General features: G+C 41.2%; 1 protein-coding gene across 1 annotated transcript in view; it reads right to left on the bottom strand.

The window, feature by feature from the left end:
• PGM5 (phosphoglucomutase 5) overlaps positions 1-13,936 on the bottom strand; it is a 206,493-nt gene extending 192,557 nt beyond the window's left edge. Inside the window, exon 1 of the mRNA XM_040248878.1 lies at positions 13,615-13,936. Coding sequence (XP_040104812.1) covers positions 13,615-13,875 — 261 coding nt within the window. The 5' untranslated portion in view covers positions 13,876-13,936. The remainder of the gene's footprint in view (positions 1-13,614) is intronic.
• Between the last annotated feature and the right edge of the window lie 403 nt (positions 13,937-14,339).

The following is a 14,339-nucleotide window of genomic DNA, read 5'->3' as shown; positions in this document are numbered from 1 at the left end:
AAAGAGCACACTAAACAGAAACTTTCTTGATGGTTCACAGAGAGTGCTGTTCAGGACCACACAGCCACCACCACATCCACCTACGAAGTGCATGGAAAGTCATAAACACAAAGATGCCTGTTTCTCATCTTCTTGGTTAAACAAAAAACAAAAGCCATGAAGGAAACCCAGAGTCAAACTGCCATGGATGGCAGGGCTTCAGGCTCTTGTCCCAGGTGTCAGAGATGAGTGCCAGCCCCTGACCAGTGCTGCACATGATTAAGTAGGAGATGGTGAAGTGGAATTTTGAGAAATAACAAACTCAAGACATGGATGTGGTTATCCAAACATCAAGGGACTTCTCCATTTGCACATGGATAATTGTGCAGTTATACACTTTGCTACAGGGAGACCAGATGGGAGCAATGGAGCTCATCCTCAGCTGCCTGTTGCCCTGGAAGTCTTGACACACACCTAGGGGCCAGAAGGAGAGATGAGCTCTCATTAGATCCAAACCAAGATGGGTTTCACATTCAATTCCCAACCTCTCAACAGGTGTAGAAAAGTCACAGGTATCTGCAAGTTTGGCCCAAGTTCTGATCCTCAATTAGTCCACCAATTCTCAAGGTCTCCCTGAGCAGATATCAAGCTTTCCTTAAGTACAAAATGGGGGCAATGAAACTGAAGCTTATGTTCCTACTGGTAATTAGGTGCTTGGAAGATACTGAACTCTACCTTAAGATAGAGGACATGGCTCACTGAAATCAAAAAGGGCCTATCTACTGCCGCTTTTCAAAGTGATCAAGCCAATTGGATACCTGGATAAGAACTATTGGATCTATCCAGGTCAAGAAGGCAGAGTTGAGCGTCCTGAGATAAACTGAGATTTTGGTATTCAATGGGAAATGATATAAAAACAGATTTGCCACCTACCGACTATATGACTTTAGAAAAGATTCTGAAATCTCTGTATTTCAGTTTTGTTATCTAAAAGCTGTAGGGTGAAAGATAGCAACAAAGCCAAACTCTGTGGCTTCAGTGTCTGGCACCCAAAAAATCCTTGATGTATTTCCTTCGTCTTCCTTGCTGGTATCATTTCTTAGTTCTTAATTATGAATTTCTAATTCACAGTAATTGAACACATTTGATGTTTTACTAACCTGCAGTCATTTTAAAATCACAAATATATATATATATATATACACACATACAGACACACATATATATATGACATTTGAAGAAGTGAAGTGAAGTGAAAGTCACTCAGTCATGTCTAACTTTTTGCTACTCCACGGGCTATACAGTTCATCAAATTCTCTAGGCCAGAATATGGGAGTGGGTAGCCATTCCCTTCTCCAGGGAATCTTCCCAACCCAGGGACTGAACTCAGGTCTCTCACATTGTAGGCATATTCTTTGCCAGCTGAGCCATAAGGGAAGCCCTAAATGACATTTATATATTTTATATGTGACATTTATACATATATGACAAATATATATGTGGAATATAAGATATTGAGGAATTATTCATAAGAAGAAAATAAAAATCATCTGTAAATCTAAAAGTGATTACAGTAAACATTTCAGTGTATACCTTTTGTCCATGTGTCTTTGTGTATCCCCTTCTCTCTTTCATTTACATAGTTATATAATTTTACAAAAGGGAAAAATGGAGCCAACATTTTTCACTTAATCTACTCCTTCCATGGAGCCTATCTCTCTCTGTCACTGAATATTTTTCCACAACATTATTTTAGCATTGTATAGTTTTCCATTATTTAAAGGTACCATGGTTTACTGACCAATGTAAATGTGCTCTTTTAGCTAAGTTTTTATATGTAAATAGGAAAAGGAGTATGTTAAGGCTGTATATTGTCACCCTGCTTATTTAACTGATATGCAGAGTACATCATGAGAAACGCTGGGCTGGAAGAAGCATAAGCTGAAATCAAGATTGCCGGGAGAAATGTCAATAACCTCAGATATGCAGATGACACCACCCTTATGGCAGAAAGTGAAGAGGAACTAAAAAGCCTCTTGATGAAAGTGAAAGTGGACAGTGAAAAAGTTGGCTTAAAGCTCAACATTCAGAAAACTAAGATCATGGCATCTGGTCCCATCACTTCATGGGAAATAGATGGGGAAACAGTGAAGAAACAGTGTCAGACTTTATTTTTTTCGCCTCCAGAATCACTGCAGATGGTGACTGCAGCCATGAAATTAAAAGACGCTTACTCCTTGGAAGAAAAGTTATGACCAACCTAGATAGCATATTCAAAAGCAGAGACATTACTTTGCCGACTAAGGTCCGTCTAGTCAAGGCTATGGTTTTTCCAGTGGTCATGTATGGATGTGAGAGTTGGACTGTGAAGAAGGCTGAGCACTGAAGAATTGATGCTTTTGAACTGTGGTCTTGGAGAAGACTCTTCAGAGTTCCTTGGACTGCAAGGACATCCAACCAGTCCATCCTAAAAATCAGTCCTGGGTGTTCATTGGAAGGACTGATGCTGAAGCTGAAACTCCAATACTTTGGCCACCTCATGTGAAGAGTTGACTCATTGGAAAAGATCCTGATGCTGGGAGGGATTGGGGGCAGGAGGAGAAGGGGACAACAGAGGATGAGATGGATGGATGGCATCCCACCGACTCAATGGACATGAGTTTGGGTGAACTCCGGGAGTTGGTGATGGACAGGGAGGCCTGGCGTGCTGTGATTCATGGTGTCGCAGAGTCGGACACAACTGAGCAACTGAAATGAACTGAACTGAACTGAAAAAATGTTTGAGGAGTAACTCACACTATGGAATAAATTAAACTGCAAGTAGCTTGCCACTAATTAAATAGGAAAACATTTGTGTCAATGGGATTCTCCATGCAAGAATACTGAAGTGGGTAGCCATTTCCTTCTCCAGGGGATCTTCCTGACCCAGGGATTAAACCCAGGTCTCCTGTACTGTAGGCAGATTCTTTAATGTCTGAGCCACCAAGGAAGCCCCCATAACACGTCTACAATCTGCACAAGTGAAATGTCTTCTTTCTTCTTTAACCACCAAAACTCCTCACTGAAAAACTGCTGAAGTCCATGATGAGGAGTGAAAGGACCATGTCTGTATCCTTGTCTTGGCCCAGATCTTCTTCTTTCATTGACCCATCTATGCCTCTGACTTGCACCATCCACTTGTATGTCCCATTCCAGGCTGCTAACCTACCTATGTTGCTGAGCTCACAGTAGAAAGCTGTCCATGCAAGATTAGTTCTTGACTAGAATAGCAAGATTTATATTACTTATGTTTCTTACTAGCAGTCCATCCAGCTCTAGCACAAATTCTATTTATTACCACAGAAACATAGGGCATTCGGGAACATTTAGTCACTTCCTTCAACTCTGTGCTGTCTTCAGATATTTCTGACATCTGGGACTCTGCTCCACACTCTCCATGAATATACCCAGGGAAGAAGATGTATCTTTGGGGATAGAGTGTCCCAGGCACATATACACACATATAAGCTACTTGATAAACTATATAAATGCTGAAGAATACTTTCCATTTGGAACCTTTATAGGTAGACAGAAATATATATATGTGTGTGTGTGTGTGTGTGCATATATATATACACATACATATTTGTTTCATATATATAATACTCACCCAAAACTCGGTATTTTTGGCATTTTTATAAATAGTGTATTATTCTACACATATTCCAGTATATGTATATATTTTTTCCCAGAAAAACCTCAGTCTCTCTTTATAGCTATGCTCTAGTCTCTCCTTATAGCTATGAATAGTTGTCACAGTCAATTAAAATACAAATATGTGGATCTTTAAATAAATTCCATCAGACCAATATCTGGTTGGGAAGTAATTACTGTCCATTTGCTAAATGACTCCATCCGTTCTACTATTTTCCAATGAACTAAAGACCTCTGGCAATCATAGATTTACAACTCAGCAAGATTAAACAATTTACTGTTATTTATGACAGCAAAGCTGGGTCTTCTGTATTATATTCCACATTAGCATCTGTCACTTTACATTTGGGAGATCCTGTCCAAAAAAAGATTATGCCTCCTAACTAAACATTCAGCAGGACTGCAGGAACAGGCACCCTGACAAACATCCTGACAAAATACTTTAAAGCATCACTAGAGCTTGCAGCTGTGCGTTTTCAGACGACTCAGCAGATGAGCATGGAGTTTCTTAGCCTCTGCTCAGTCCGTTCCTCTCAGTAATCTCTCACATGGTCCAGTCCATTAGGCTTTAAAATCCTCATGAAATGAACAGATTAAGGTCTGGCCTCAGTGAAGCAGGGATAGAGGGGGTGGGTCTGCTCTTAGCACAGTCTAAGCCTCAGAAAGATTTTAGATTGAAAAGCGTGGCATTGACTCAGCTGATTCATAACAGGAAATAATGCACAGATCATGCAAAAAAAGGCTTGTATGTTGAGTTACAGTCTATGCCAGAGCAGCTGCTGCCACCTCAAGTACCGTGACAGGATGCATGTGCATGTGTGTTTGTGTGTGTGTGTGTGTGTGTGTGTGTGTGTGTGTGTGTGAGCGGGGAGAGGATCATGACTTGAGCAGTTGCCTCCCAAGCCTTAGCCAGCAGCCTGCAGAAATGCCAAAAGCCTTGCCTATGGAACTGTGATCAACAGGCACCTTCTATCAGTAAGGCTGCTGCTGCTACAGTTGTGTCCAACTCTGTGCAACCCCATAGACAGCAGCCCACCAGGCTCTCCTGTCCCTGGGATTCTCCAGGCAAGAACACTGGAGTGGGTTGCCATTGCCTTCTCCAATCAGTAAGGCTACTCAGCATAAAAAGCACATATGCACGTGTCCTTTTATTTTAACTGGAGGAATAGTTTGGTTTTAATTGAGTCATATGAATCAATAAATAATTGATAATTGATAATAATCCATTACCTCATTCAATCCTCCCAAAACCCCTGGAAGATGTGGGAGCAAGTATTATGACATTCCCTAGTTTTATAAATGAGGAAACAAACCCCAGAAACCGAGGCAACTTCCCCACAGTCATACATGTTGCAAATAGTAGTACCATAATTCTAATTCAGAGCATCTCCTTTCTTCACTGTTTTTTAGGGATGTGTTTAACTATGAAAGCAATGCATACATATGTGTGTAATTACTTAATAAAGAGACATATGTGAAGTAGAAAGGGAAAGGATTCCTCTCCCCCCACCACACACACCTCCATGCCCTAGATATACTCACTGTTAACTGTTGGCAGTATGTTCCTCCAACCCTACTTTATATACCTAATTATATACACATAAGTAGGATCATGCTATACCATGCCACACTTGATCCTCTACTAATTGCTTTATTTCACTTTAACAAACTATAATCCACGTCTTTCTAATGTCTCATATAGACCCACTTCCTTTATTTATGGATACTAATGCATTCCTGGTATGGTTGTGTCATAAATTATGTACCTGCTCTCTACTGCTAAACATATAAACTGTTTTCAAGTTTTCCTTAGCAAAATGCTGCAGTGAATATTCTTGTACATAAATGTTTCCACATTTGTATTAGAAAATTTACAGGATGGATTCTTAAATTAAGGGATTCCTAGATAATTGGACAAGTATTCTGTTAATTTAGATACATACTGCCCAACCGCCTGATGAAGAAGTTGTAGCAATTCAACTTCTACCAAGACTGAACAAACATAACCATTTTCAAACATCTATGCCAGCTCTGAGTATTTTCTATGTTTTTTTCAAATTAATGGATTGTTTTTATTTCTATTTCTTTGGTTACTAATGACACTGATCATCTTTTCCTACATTTGTAGTTGTTGACAATATTTCTTATAAGTTGTTTGAATTTTTATTAATTTCAGAAAGCATTTCATGTTATGATACTAGCCATTTGCTGTAAAACTCTCCTCCCAACATTCTGTGGGGTCTTTTGTCAAGCAGGATAAACTCTGGTCCTATGATTTCAAATTCCTTTCTCTTTTTCATTGTAAATGTCTTAAATACAAAGCCAGAGAGCCCTAGTTAGCAAACCAGATTCTCACTAGAGGAAAACAACTGAAAGGCAATAATTGTTCTATTTGTACAAAATACCTATTAGTAGAGACTTGGAAAAGGAAAGAAAATTGTGACCTTATGCCAAGAAAAAACCATCTTTGGAGACTGAATATTCCTAAAAAATACAGGCATTACTCCAAAATTTGATGTCACTAACAATGTAGGAGATTAAAGATATTTAAAGACTCAGAAAATGTGGGCTTTAACAAGTCTTGTGTATATCCTAGATATCCTCTTATTCATAACTAATGTGAGTCAAGTCAGATGAAAGAACCCAAAACTTTCCCTTTAGCTATGCAAATATAAACAGTAAAGGCATACTGGCCAAATCTTGAGTATTTGCAATTAGCTGTCAAGGCTGTACACTAACAAAGGACATTGCAGTACTAGCTTTCTACCTTCAATTTAAAAATCCCTGGGCAATATAGATCTTTTTTGTTGTTTGCTTTTTTTTTTTTTGCTGCCTATTATTCTCAAATAATCATATTCAAATCTTATTACAGTGTTCGTTCATGTCACTGTTGTCTAATGGAAGAGTGGCCAAGGCCCAAAAGATGAAGGTTAAGGTTGCTAAAGTCAATACCTCTGCTTAGATTCCCCCAAAATAGGTTCCAACTTCTATTCCTCAAGGCTGTACAGAAACTAACAAACTTCCAGAGTTCACAAAGGGAACAGATGTTTTACAGAAAAATTTTAGGGCAAGTTTCAAGCATAATGCTGCTGATATGTATCTGTCTTTTCAACAAACATCATTATGTTTTATCACAAGATTTAATAAAGCAGCTTAGTTAAAAATGCCATCTGGGTCTCTGGACACATTAAACAAAGCTTAAAATAACCTACCCCAGCAACTGGGAGGGCCCAGCTGTTCTCAAAACCTCTCCTACTCCTTTTACTTCCTCATAAAAAAGTAAATGAGGACTTAAGGCTACAAGAGTAAAGAATGAACTGACCCAAACAGGGAGATGGGTGGAACCAAGGGCTCCCTAAAACTTGCTATTGCTTATATAATAGATTTCCTATTTCCACAATTCCGGGAGGAAGATTTGGGAAGGGAAGCAAGATAAAGTTCTGGTCCTTTAGGCTTTTCTAATGTACTACACACCAGTCCTTCCTAATGTCTGAGCCATAGTAGACCATTCCATTCACCTATTCAGGAGTTGACACGAGCAGAAAATACAGAGCAATCACTGTCCAGTTCTTTTCCCTTCTAGAGACAGGACCTGGAGCCGGCCATGGCCAGATTTCCAGATCCATTTCAGGATGGAAGCCTTCATGTTGAAGCACATGTTTCCCTCTCTTGCTTCTTGCTTCTTTCCTCCTTACCTGCCACCCACCACCACATCCCAATCTGCTTCTCTTCCAGATGAATGTTCCTTGTCTTTGGCACCAAACCAAAATTTGTTCCTCAGACAGTTCTCATAATTGGCCAAGGTTCATATATTCTTATTCACTGCAGCAAATACCGCTTCAGGATCTACTGGAATCAAATACAATCTGTGATGGCATCTATCCAGAGAGCACACCCAAGTCCCTTGCTGACCCAGCATTCCTCATATTCACTTTATTTTCTACCTCTAAAAGATTTCACAAGACATTGAGAAGCTCTTTAATTCTGTAAGCTGCACTGCAGGCCAATATTACAATCATTAATGCTGATCATCATGTGGCCAGGACAGTGCATGGCTAGCCAAAAAATGGATTTTCTCTTGGCTAAATCTTGTAACAGAGCTCTACATTGTTTCAGTTCCTACATAGAGTCAAATTGTTACGTGAGATGTATTCAGTTGACTATAATAATACTCCCCTGCATTTCTTAGTTTTGTGGATGTTACAAAATGTTTTGATAAGCAGTGCTGCATTTGATTCCCGGGATAATTCAGAAATGCAGTCATACACAGTTTATAGATGAGAAAACAAATGGTTCCTAGGTATGTCAAGAGGCTCAAGCTTTGGACTGCAACTTGTTTGGCAGAGCTAGAAAATGAGGCAAGCCTTCCAGCTGCTGATTCAGTGTTTTCTCTACCATACCTCATGCCTCCTGGGCTAAAGTCAAAAGAGAGTGTGGTTATCATATGAAGAAATCAGGTTTGGGTTTGCCAATTCTGTATCGGTAGTATTTGATGGGGCTTCCCTAGTAGCTCAGCTGGTAAAGAATCCGCTTGCCATGCAGGAGACCCGGGTAATATTCCTGGGTTGGGAAGATCCCCTGGAGGAGGGCATGGCAACCCACTCCAGTATTCCTGCCTGGAGACTCCCCATGGTCAGAGGAGCCTGGTGGGCTACTATCCACAGGATGGCAAAGAGTCAGACACGACTGAGCGAGTAAGCACAGCACAGCACAGCACAGGACTTGGTGATCTACTTTTATTTCATTTAATCAATAGTTGCTGTAACAATCTGGCTCCGTGAAACACACACATACATTTAAAATGCTAAGTTACAGAACTGTGCTGTCTAGTACAGTAGCTACTAGCCACTTGTGGCTAAGTTGAAATCTTAATTAAGTAAATTAAATGTAAAATTTGGTTCTTTAGCAGCATCAGCTACATTTCAAGTATTCAACAGTGAAGTGTCCTAGTTGGCTAAGACAGTGCAGATTTCAGAACATGCCCATTCTCACAGTAAGTTCTATTAGACAGTGCTGATATACAATATCATCTTAGAGAAAGAAGACTTCAAAAAGTCAGAAACATCTTAGGGCAGGCACAGTGCTGTCATCTGTTCAATATTAAAGACAGTTTAGGACTAAAAAATAAGAATGTAACACAGAGGAGAAAGACAGACAGGTGGTCTTAGCCATTGATGGATCTACCCAGGGAAGGGTAAAGGCATTCTTATAGCCTAATATTATGATCCATTTAGCTTTTCAACTCTTTAAGACATTAGAATAAGTTGATACATAGAGGATCTAAACCCCTGAGGAGTATCTAAAGCAGTTGGAAATAGAAATAGGATAAAAATAAACTCATTACAAACCAAGTTTGAAGGGGGATTTAAATACTTCTGGAGATTTTTCAGATAAATTCACATAGCCCCATAAAAACTACTGTAAAAAGGTAGTTTCTTTACATTTTTCATTAACCTATTCAAATTAATTATATAAAAATCCAACAATCTATTTATGTTACTGCTTAGTCACTAAGTCATATCTGACTCTATTGCAAACCATGTACTGTAGCCCACCAGGCTCTTCTGTCCATGGGATTTACCAGTTAAGAATACTGGAATGGGTTGCTATTTCCTTCTTCAGAGGATCTTCCTGACCCAGCGATCTAACCAGCATCTTCTACATTGGAAGGAACATACTTTACCACTGAGCCACCAGGGAAGCCCCATTATATTCAAAAAAACAACAAAAAACCAAAGTTCATACCAATGGAGGTGGCTATTTCAACGAACTCTTACTCTGAAAACTGGTAATTAAAAAAAGAGAGGAAAATAAACACACATTCTGTCTTTCATAAGGAACTATATTACAGGATAATCAAAGAGCCCACTAGTGAGAAAAATACCCAGTTTATAAAAAAATGTCAGCTAAAACATACAGATGGAATTAGAGAATTTGAAACTCATCAAAGTTCAAGTCAGTAAAATTAATGAATGCTAAAACAATCGGGTAAAAGTTGATAAGGAACTGAATATTCACATGGTATGAATTAACCCCATAGGCTACTGCTAGTCCCAAAGGGGAAAATAATGGACCATACCACCATATCTCTATAATCATCTCAGAATCACGAATGATGAAGCAACCAGAGATTATGTTTCCTTGTATTATGCAACTGAATACACACCACTGCCATGAAATAATCTTGCAAAAAGAAAAATATTAAACCTGAATCTAATTAAGCCTCTAGACTGATTTCTAGTTCTCACACATACAAATACACAGAGGAAAAGGAATGAAAAGGTAAATGACACCATAAAGAATTAATCATAAAATTCCAGAAAGGAAGTGGAGGAGGCATTTTATAGAAAGACAACCGACCTAGTCTCTTCAAGTCAATTTCATTAACAAAAAGAAAATAAAGAGGGAGGTACTTTATGTTGACTCATTGGAAAAGACTTTGATGCTGGGAGGGACTGGGGGCAGGAGGAGAAGGGGACGACAGAGGATGAGATGGCTGGATGGCATCACTGACTCGATAGACGTGAATCTGAGTGAACTCCGGGAGTTGGTGATGGACAGGGAGGCCTGGCGTGCTGCAATTCATGGGATGGCAAAGAGTCGGACACGACTGAGCGACTGAACTGAACTGAACTGAAGACAATTGTAATGTGTGTTCCTTGATTATAAGAAACAAGTTTGAACAAATCAGGTATAAAAGACGTTTCAGAATAACTGAGGAAATCTGAAGGTAGACTGGGTCATAACTAATATGTAGAAATATTTTTTAATATTGTTTGGGATGTTAATGATATTGTAGTTAAGTGAAAGTCGCTCAGTCATGTCTGACTCTTTGCAATCCCATGGACTATACAGTCCATGGCATTCTCCAGGCCAGAATACTGGAGTGGGAAGCCTTTCCCTTCTCCGGGGGATCTTCCCAACCCAGGGATCGAAGCCAGGTCTCCCGCATTGCAGTGGGATTCTTTACCAGGTGAGCCACAAGGGAAGCCCTAACGATATTATAACTATCAACTAAAATGTTCTTCTTTTTTAGAGATTCATACTGAAGAACTTGTGGGTAAAATTTCATTTTTTTAAATATACTTTAGCCCCTCAAAAAGATGAATCAAATATAGAAAAACGTGAACAATCCAGGACAGGAGTATGTGGATGTCATAATCTATTCTCTCCACTTTGCTGAAAGCTTATAAATTTTAATAGCTTTATTACAAAAATTCCTTAAATCTCAAATTGTACAGGTATTTGTCCAATATATTTCAAACTCTATGAGATATTAAAACGTTAACAGTGTAGTTTTACCTTCGAAAGATTGAAGGCAAAAGGAGAAGGGAATGGCAGAGGATGAGATGGCTGGATGGCATCACTGACTCAATGAACATGAATTTGAGCAAATTCCGGGAGACAGTGAGGGACAGGGGAGCCTGGCATGCCGCAGTTCATGGGGTTGCAAAGAGCCACATATGACTTAGCAGCTGAACAACAAGAAGTGCATTTATCATTTTAGAAATTCTGAAAACTTCTGTTTTCATCCAGTAACTATATAATCAAAGAGCAAGTATCATTTTTTATAGAAAATGTGCTTTGTAAAATTAACTTTTTCTATTAAAATCAAGATTTTCCAGACAGAGAGAATGCAGCCCACCTGGTCAGATTCAAGTCAGTTCAAAGAGAATAAATTCTACATTCTACTATTTTTCTAGGTAGTTTATGAATATCCAATGGGAAATAAAAAATGGCCAAAGTATTTGGAATCATAAGTTCCCTATTCCTGAGTATAGTCAGCAAGTCAAGTCAGGAGGTAAGTGTATCCCCACCAATTTGCAATCACGCAAGACCAATTTTGCTTACAGTGGTCCCTTTAAACAACCTTTCTCCTGAAGTCAGCCTTCTGATTTTCCACTTTGCTTTATCAAAAGCTCCAAAGAAGGTGAACAAAACGAGGAAAAGATTGGAAAAAACTGGTTGTTTGAAATCTTGATAAAGTCAACCATCCCTTTCCCCCATGCCCATCCATCCTAGAAGTAATACTTTCAGATTAGTTAAGAGATGGTGCTTCTGTGTGGACTTTAGCTTGTCGTTCTTTCCTTCATAACTGCTAGATTAAACTTGACTGTTTTAGGCATATATATTAACATATGCTATCTCCTAAAATTAACTCCATTCTTAAAGTTAATGTGTATTTATCAGAGAAGACGCACTGAAGTAAGAGACTGAAACGTCCTTAGGGCAAAGTGTGCCAATAAATAATACAGCATAATAATAATTTACCCATGCAAATCACCAACTGTAGCTTCAAAACTATCCGACCCATAATAAATACTGGACAGGCTATGTTTCTCTCCTTAGGAAAACTGGCCCAGGAAGGAGTATGAAGGCTGCCACAGATCTTCCAAGGCTCATTATTCTCCATCATTCCATGGGAATAGCTTTGTCAGACAAGAGTAAAAGACTATTTGTCAACCTCTCTCCAACTGTCTGATTCAAGCCAACTTTCATCAATCCCAAGTGAGGAGCCAGAGAGAAATATAAGTCTTGTATCTTCAGCAGCAGCATCTGCTGGAGTTAGAGATCCCAACTCCACAACCCAATGGGCTCTCAGTCCCCTCACCCCCACTTCCACCCAAACCAGGCCCTGTTTTCCCAACTGCTTTTTGGTTATTAAAAATATATATATCCTCTTTCCCTATCCCGGAAACACTGAGAAGTGGGAATTATAGTAGATAAATGTAAAGAATAAACAACCTTAGAGCTGTTTTTTTTAAAGCAAGACATGAGAAAATTAAAAATGAGTTGGAAAGGAGGGGGGAAGAAATTCAAATGCCAGGTAATTGTTTAGTTTCACTTTTTTAAATGTTCATATTCATTTATACTCATTTATTTAAACCTCTGCAGAGGCTTCCCTTAAAGAAAAGTTCTATAGGTGTGGATCTGACTGTATTAAAAAGGCTGAAATTCCTCATTTAGACAATGTTTCCCACAGAAAACTCAGGGACTCTTGAAGTTAGGTATTCCCCTTGAGATGCTGCCGGCTTTGGAAAGGAGGAAATCAGGGTATGAGGATATGCCAAAAGGTGCATCAGATTGTAGGACAGGAAGAAAGAGGGGAAAAAGAAAAAAACTCAAGGTCTGAGAATTCAGATAGCAAAAGGAGACTACATAGGTCGTGGGAAAAGGGACAGAATGAAAACTGCAAGGGAGAAGGGGCCTGAAATGTTGTCAACTGTCAAAGGGCATCTAGGAGAGACATTGGGAATAGCTTTAAGAAAAGCATGGCAAATCTCATTTCCAACCATTTAGATTTTCCTCCGGGGAACTGAGATCCCAGTCTGTATAATTTCAAGTTGACCCCTGCCCCCATCCCTTTCCTAGTCAAATCAATTATGAAATAACTCCACAAACCAATGATATTAAAAACCTTCACGCTTGCCAAATATGTCAGAGATAAACACTGTGTGTGTGTGTGTGTGTGTGTGTGTGTGTGTTTCTGAGCCAACACTACTGTTAAATTTGGCAGAGCCAAGATTTAGAGTGGAAGACTGCAAACAGAATACACGAGTGGTGGGGGTAGAACTATACTGGTAGCTGGAGGGTAGTGAAAGCAATCAGAGCAAATATTTTTAAAGGGCCGAGGAAGAGAAAGTTGAAAAGAACAGCGAGCAGGTGCAGAACATGGTCAGAGTCCAGGGAGAGGTGAGGGCGATGTGGCATCCATCGGGATGCCCGGCGGGGCTCAAAGAAACGCTAGGAACTCTTAGGGCCTTTCAGAGTGGCTAACACAATGTAGCCCAGGCGCCCCCAGTACGCTGGGGACGCTGAGGGGGAGACAGCGGTGGGGCAAGGGTAAAGGGCCTGGGAGAGCAGCCGAGCTGAGGAGCAGGATGGGGGTCGGGGCTGGCTGGAGGACGGGGTGGCGGACTCCACGGACAGCGGGTAACTCACCCCGTTGGCCGCAGCCATCTGCACCACGATTTCCGTGGCCGTCCTACTGAAGTACCTGCCGTCGCTGCCCACCACCATGGTGCAGCCCTGGCGGTCGCGCAGGTCGATGGACGACAGCACGCTCTGGATGAAGTTGGGCAGGTAGTTGCGCTGGCCCTCAAAGAGCCCGGTGGGCCGCCGCAGCCCCCCGCCTCCGGCCGGCCGCTGGTCCTCGTAGGGGGCCGTGGGCACCGTCAGCACCGGGATGGGGCTCCCCTCCATGGCGCCTCCTGGCCGGTCCTGCCGCGGCTCCTGGAGCCGGAGGGAATCTGCAGCCCGACGGGGCCCCCACCAGCCTGGCGGTGCGCCCGAGCTCCGCCTCGCGCTGCGGCCCCCTCCGCTGCCGGTCCGCACCCGGCGCCCTCCCGCCGTGCAGACCGCTCCTCCCTCTGCGCGCGGCCCCTAGCTGCCCCGGCAGAGTTTGGCCTCTACCTTCCAAGAAAGTTTGTTCCCGCCCAACTTCCTCTCTGGCCGGAGAGCTCGATGTGCCCGAAGCTGCTTCTTTCTGCTGGACTCACTTTCAGGGTGTCCCAAAAGTCCCTTCCCAGTGCCAACTACCCTCACTGACTCTAGGACACCTCCTGGCTGGCCTAACCTGAGCCTTCCCCGGGTGATCGCGTCTCTCCCGCACACCCTCCTTTAGAAAACAGCGGCAGGGTGGGGAGAGTTTGAGCAGGATCGGGGGT

The sequence above is a fragment of the Oryx dammah genome, unplaced genomic scaffold (assembly GCF_014754425.2).
Source record: "Oryx dammah isolate SB20612 unplaced genomic scaffold, SCBI_Odam_1.1 HiC_scaffold_1, whole genome shotgun sequence".
NCBI classification, from domain to species: Eukaryota; Metazoa; Chordata; class Mammalia; order Artiodactyla; family Bovidae; genus Oryx; species Oryx dammah.
Note: the sequence above shows the minus strand (reverse complement) of the source record. Positions and strands in the feature narration are given on the sequence as shown.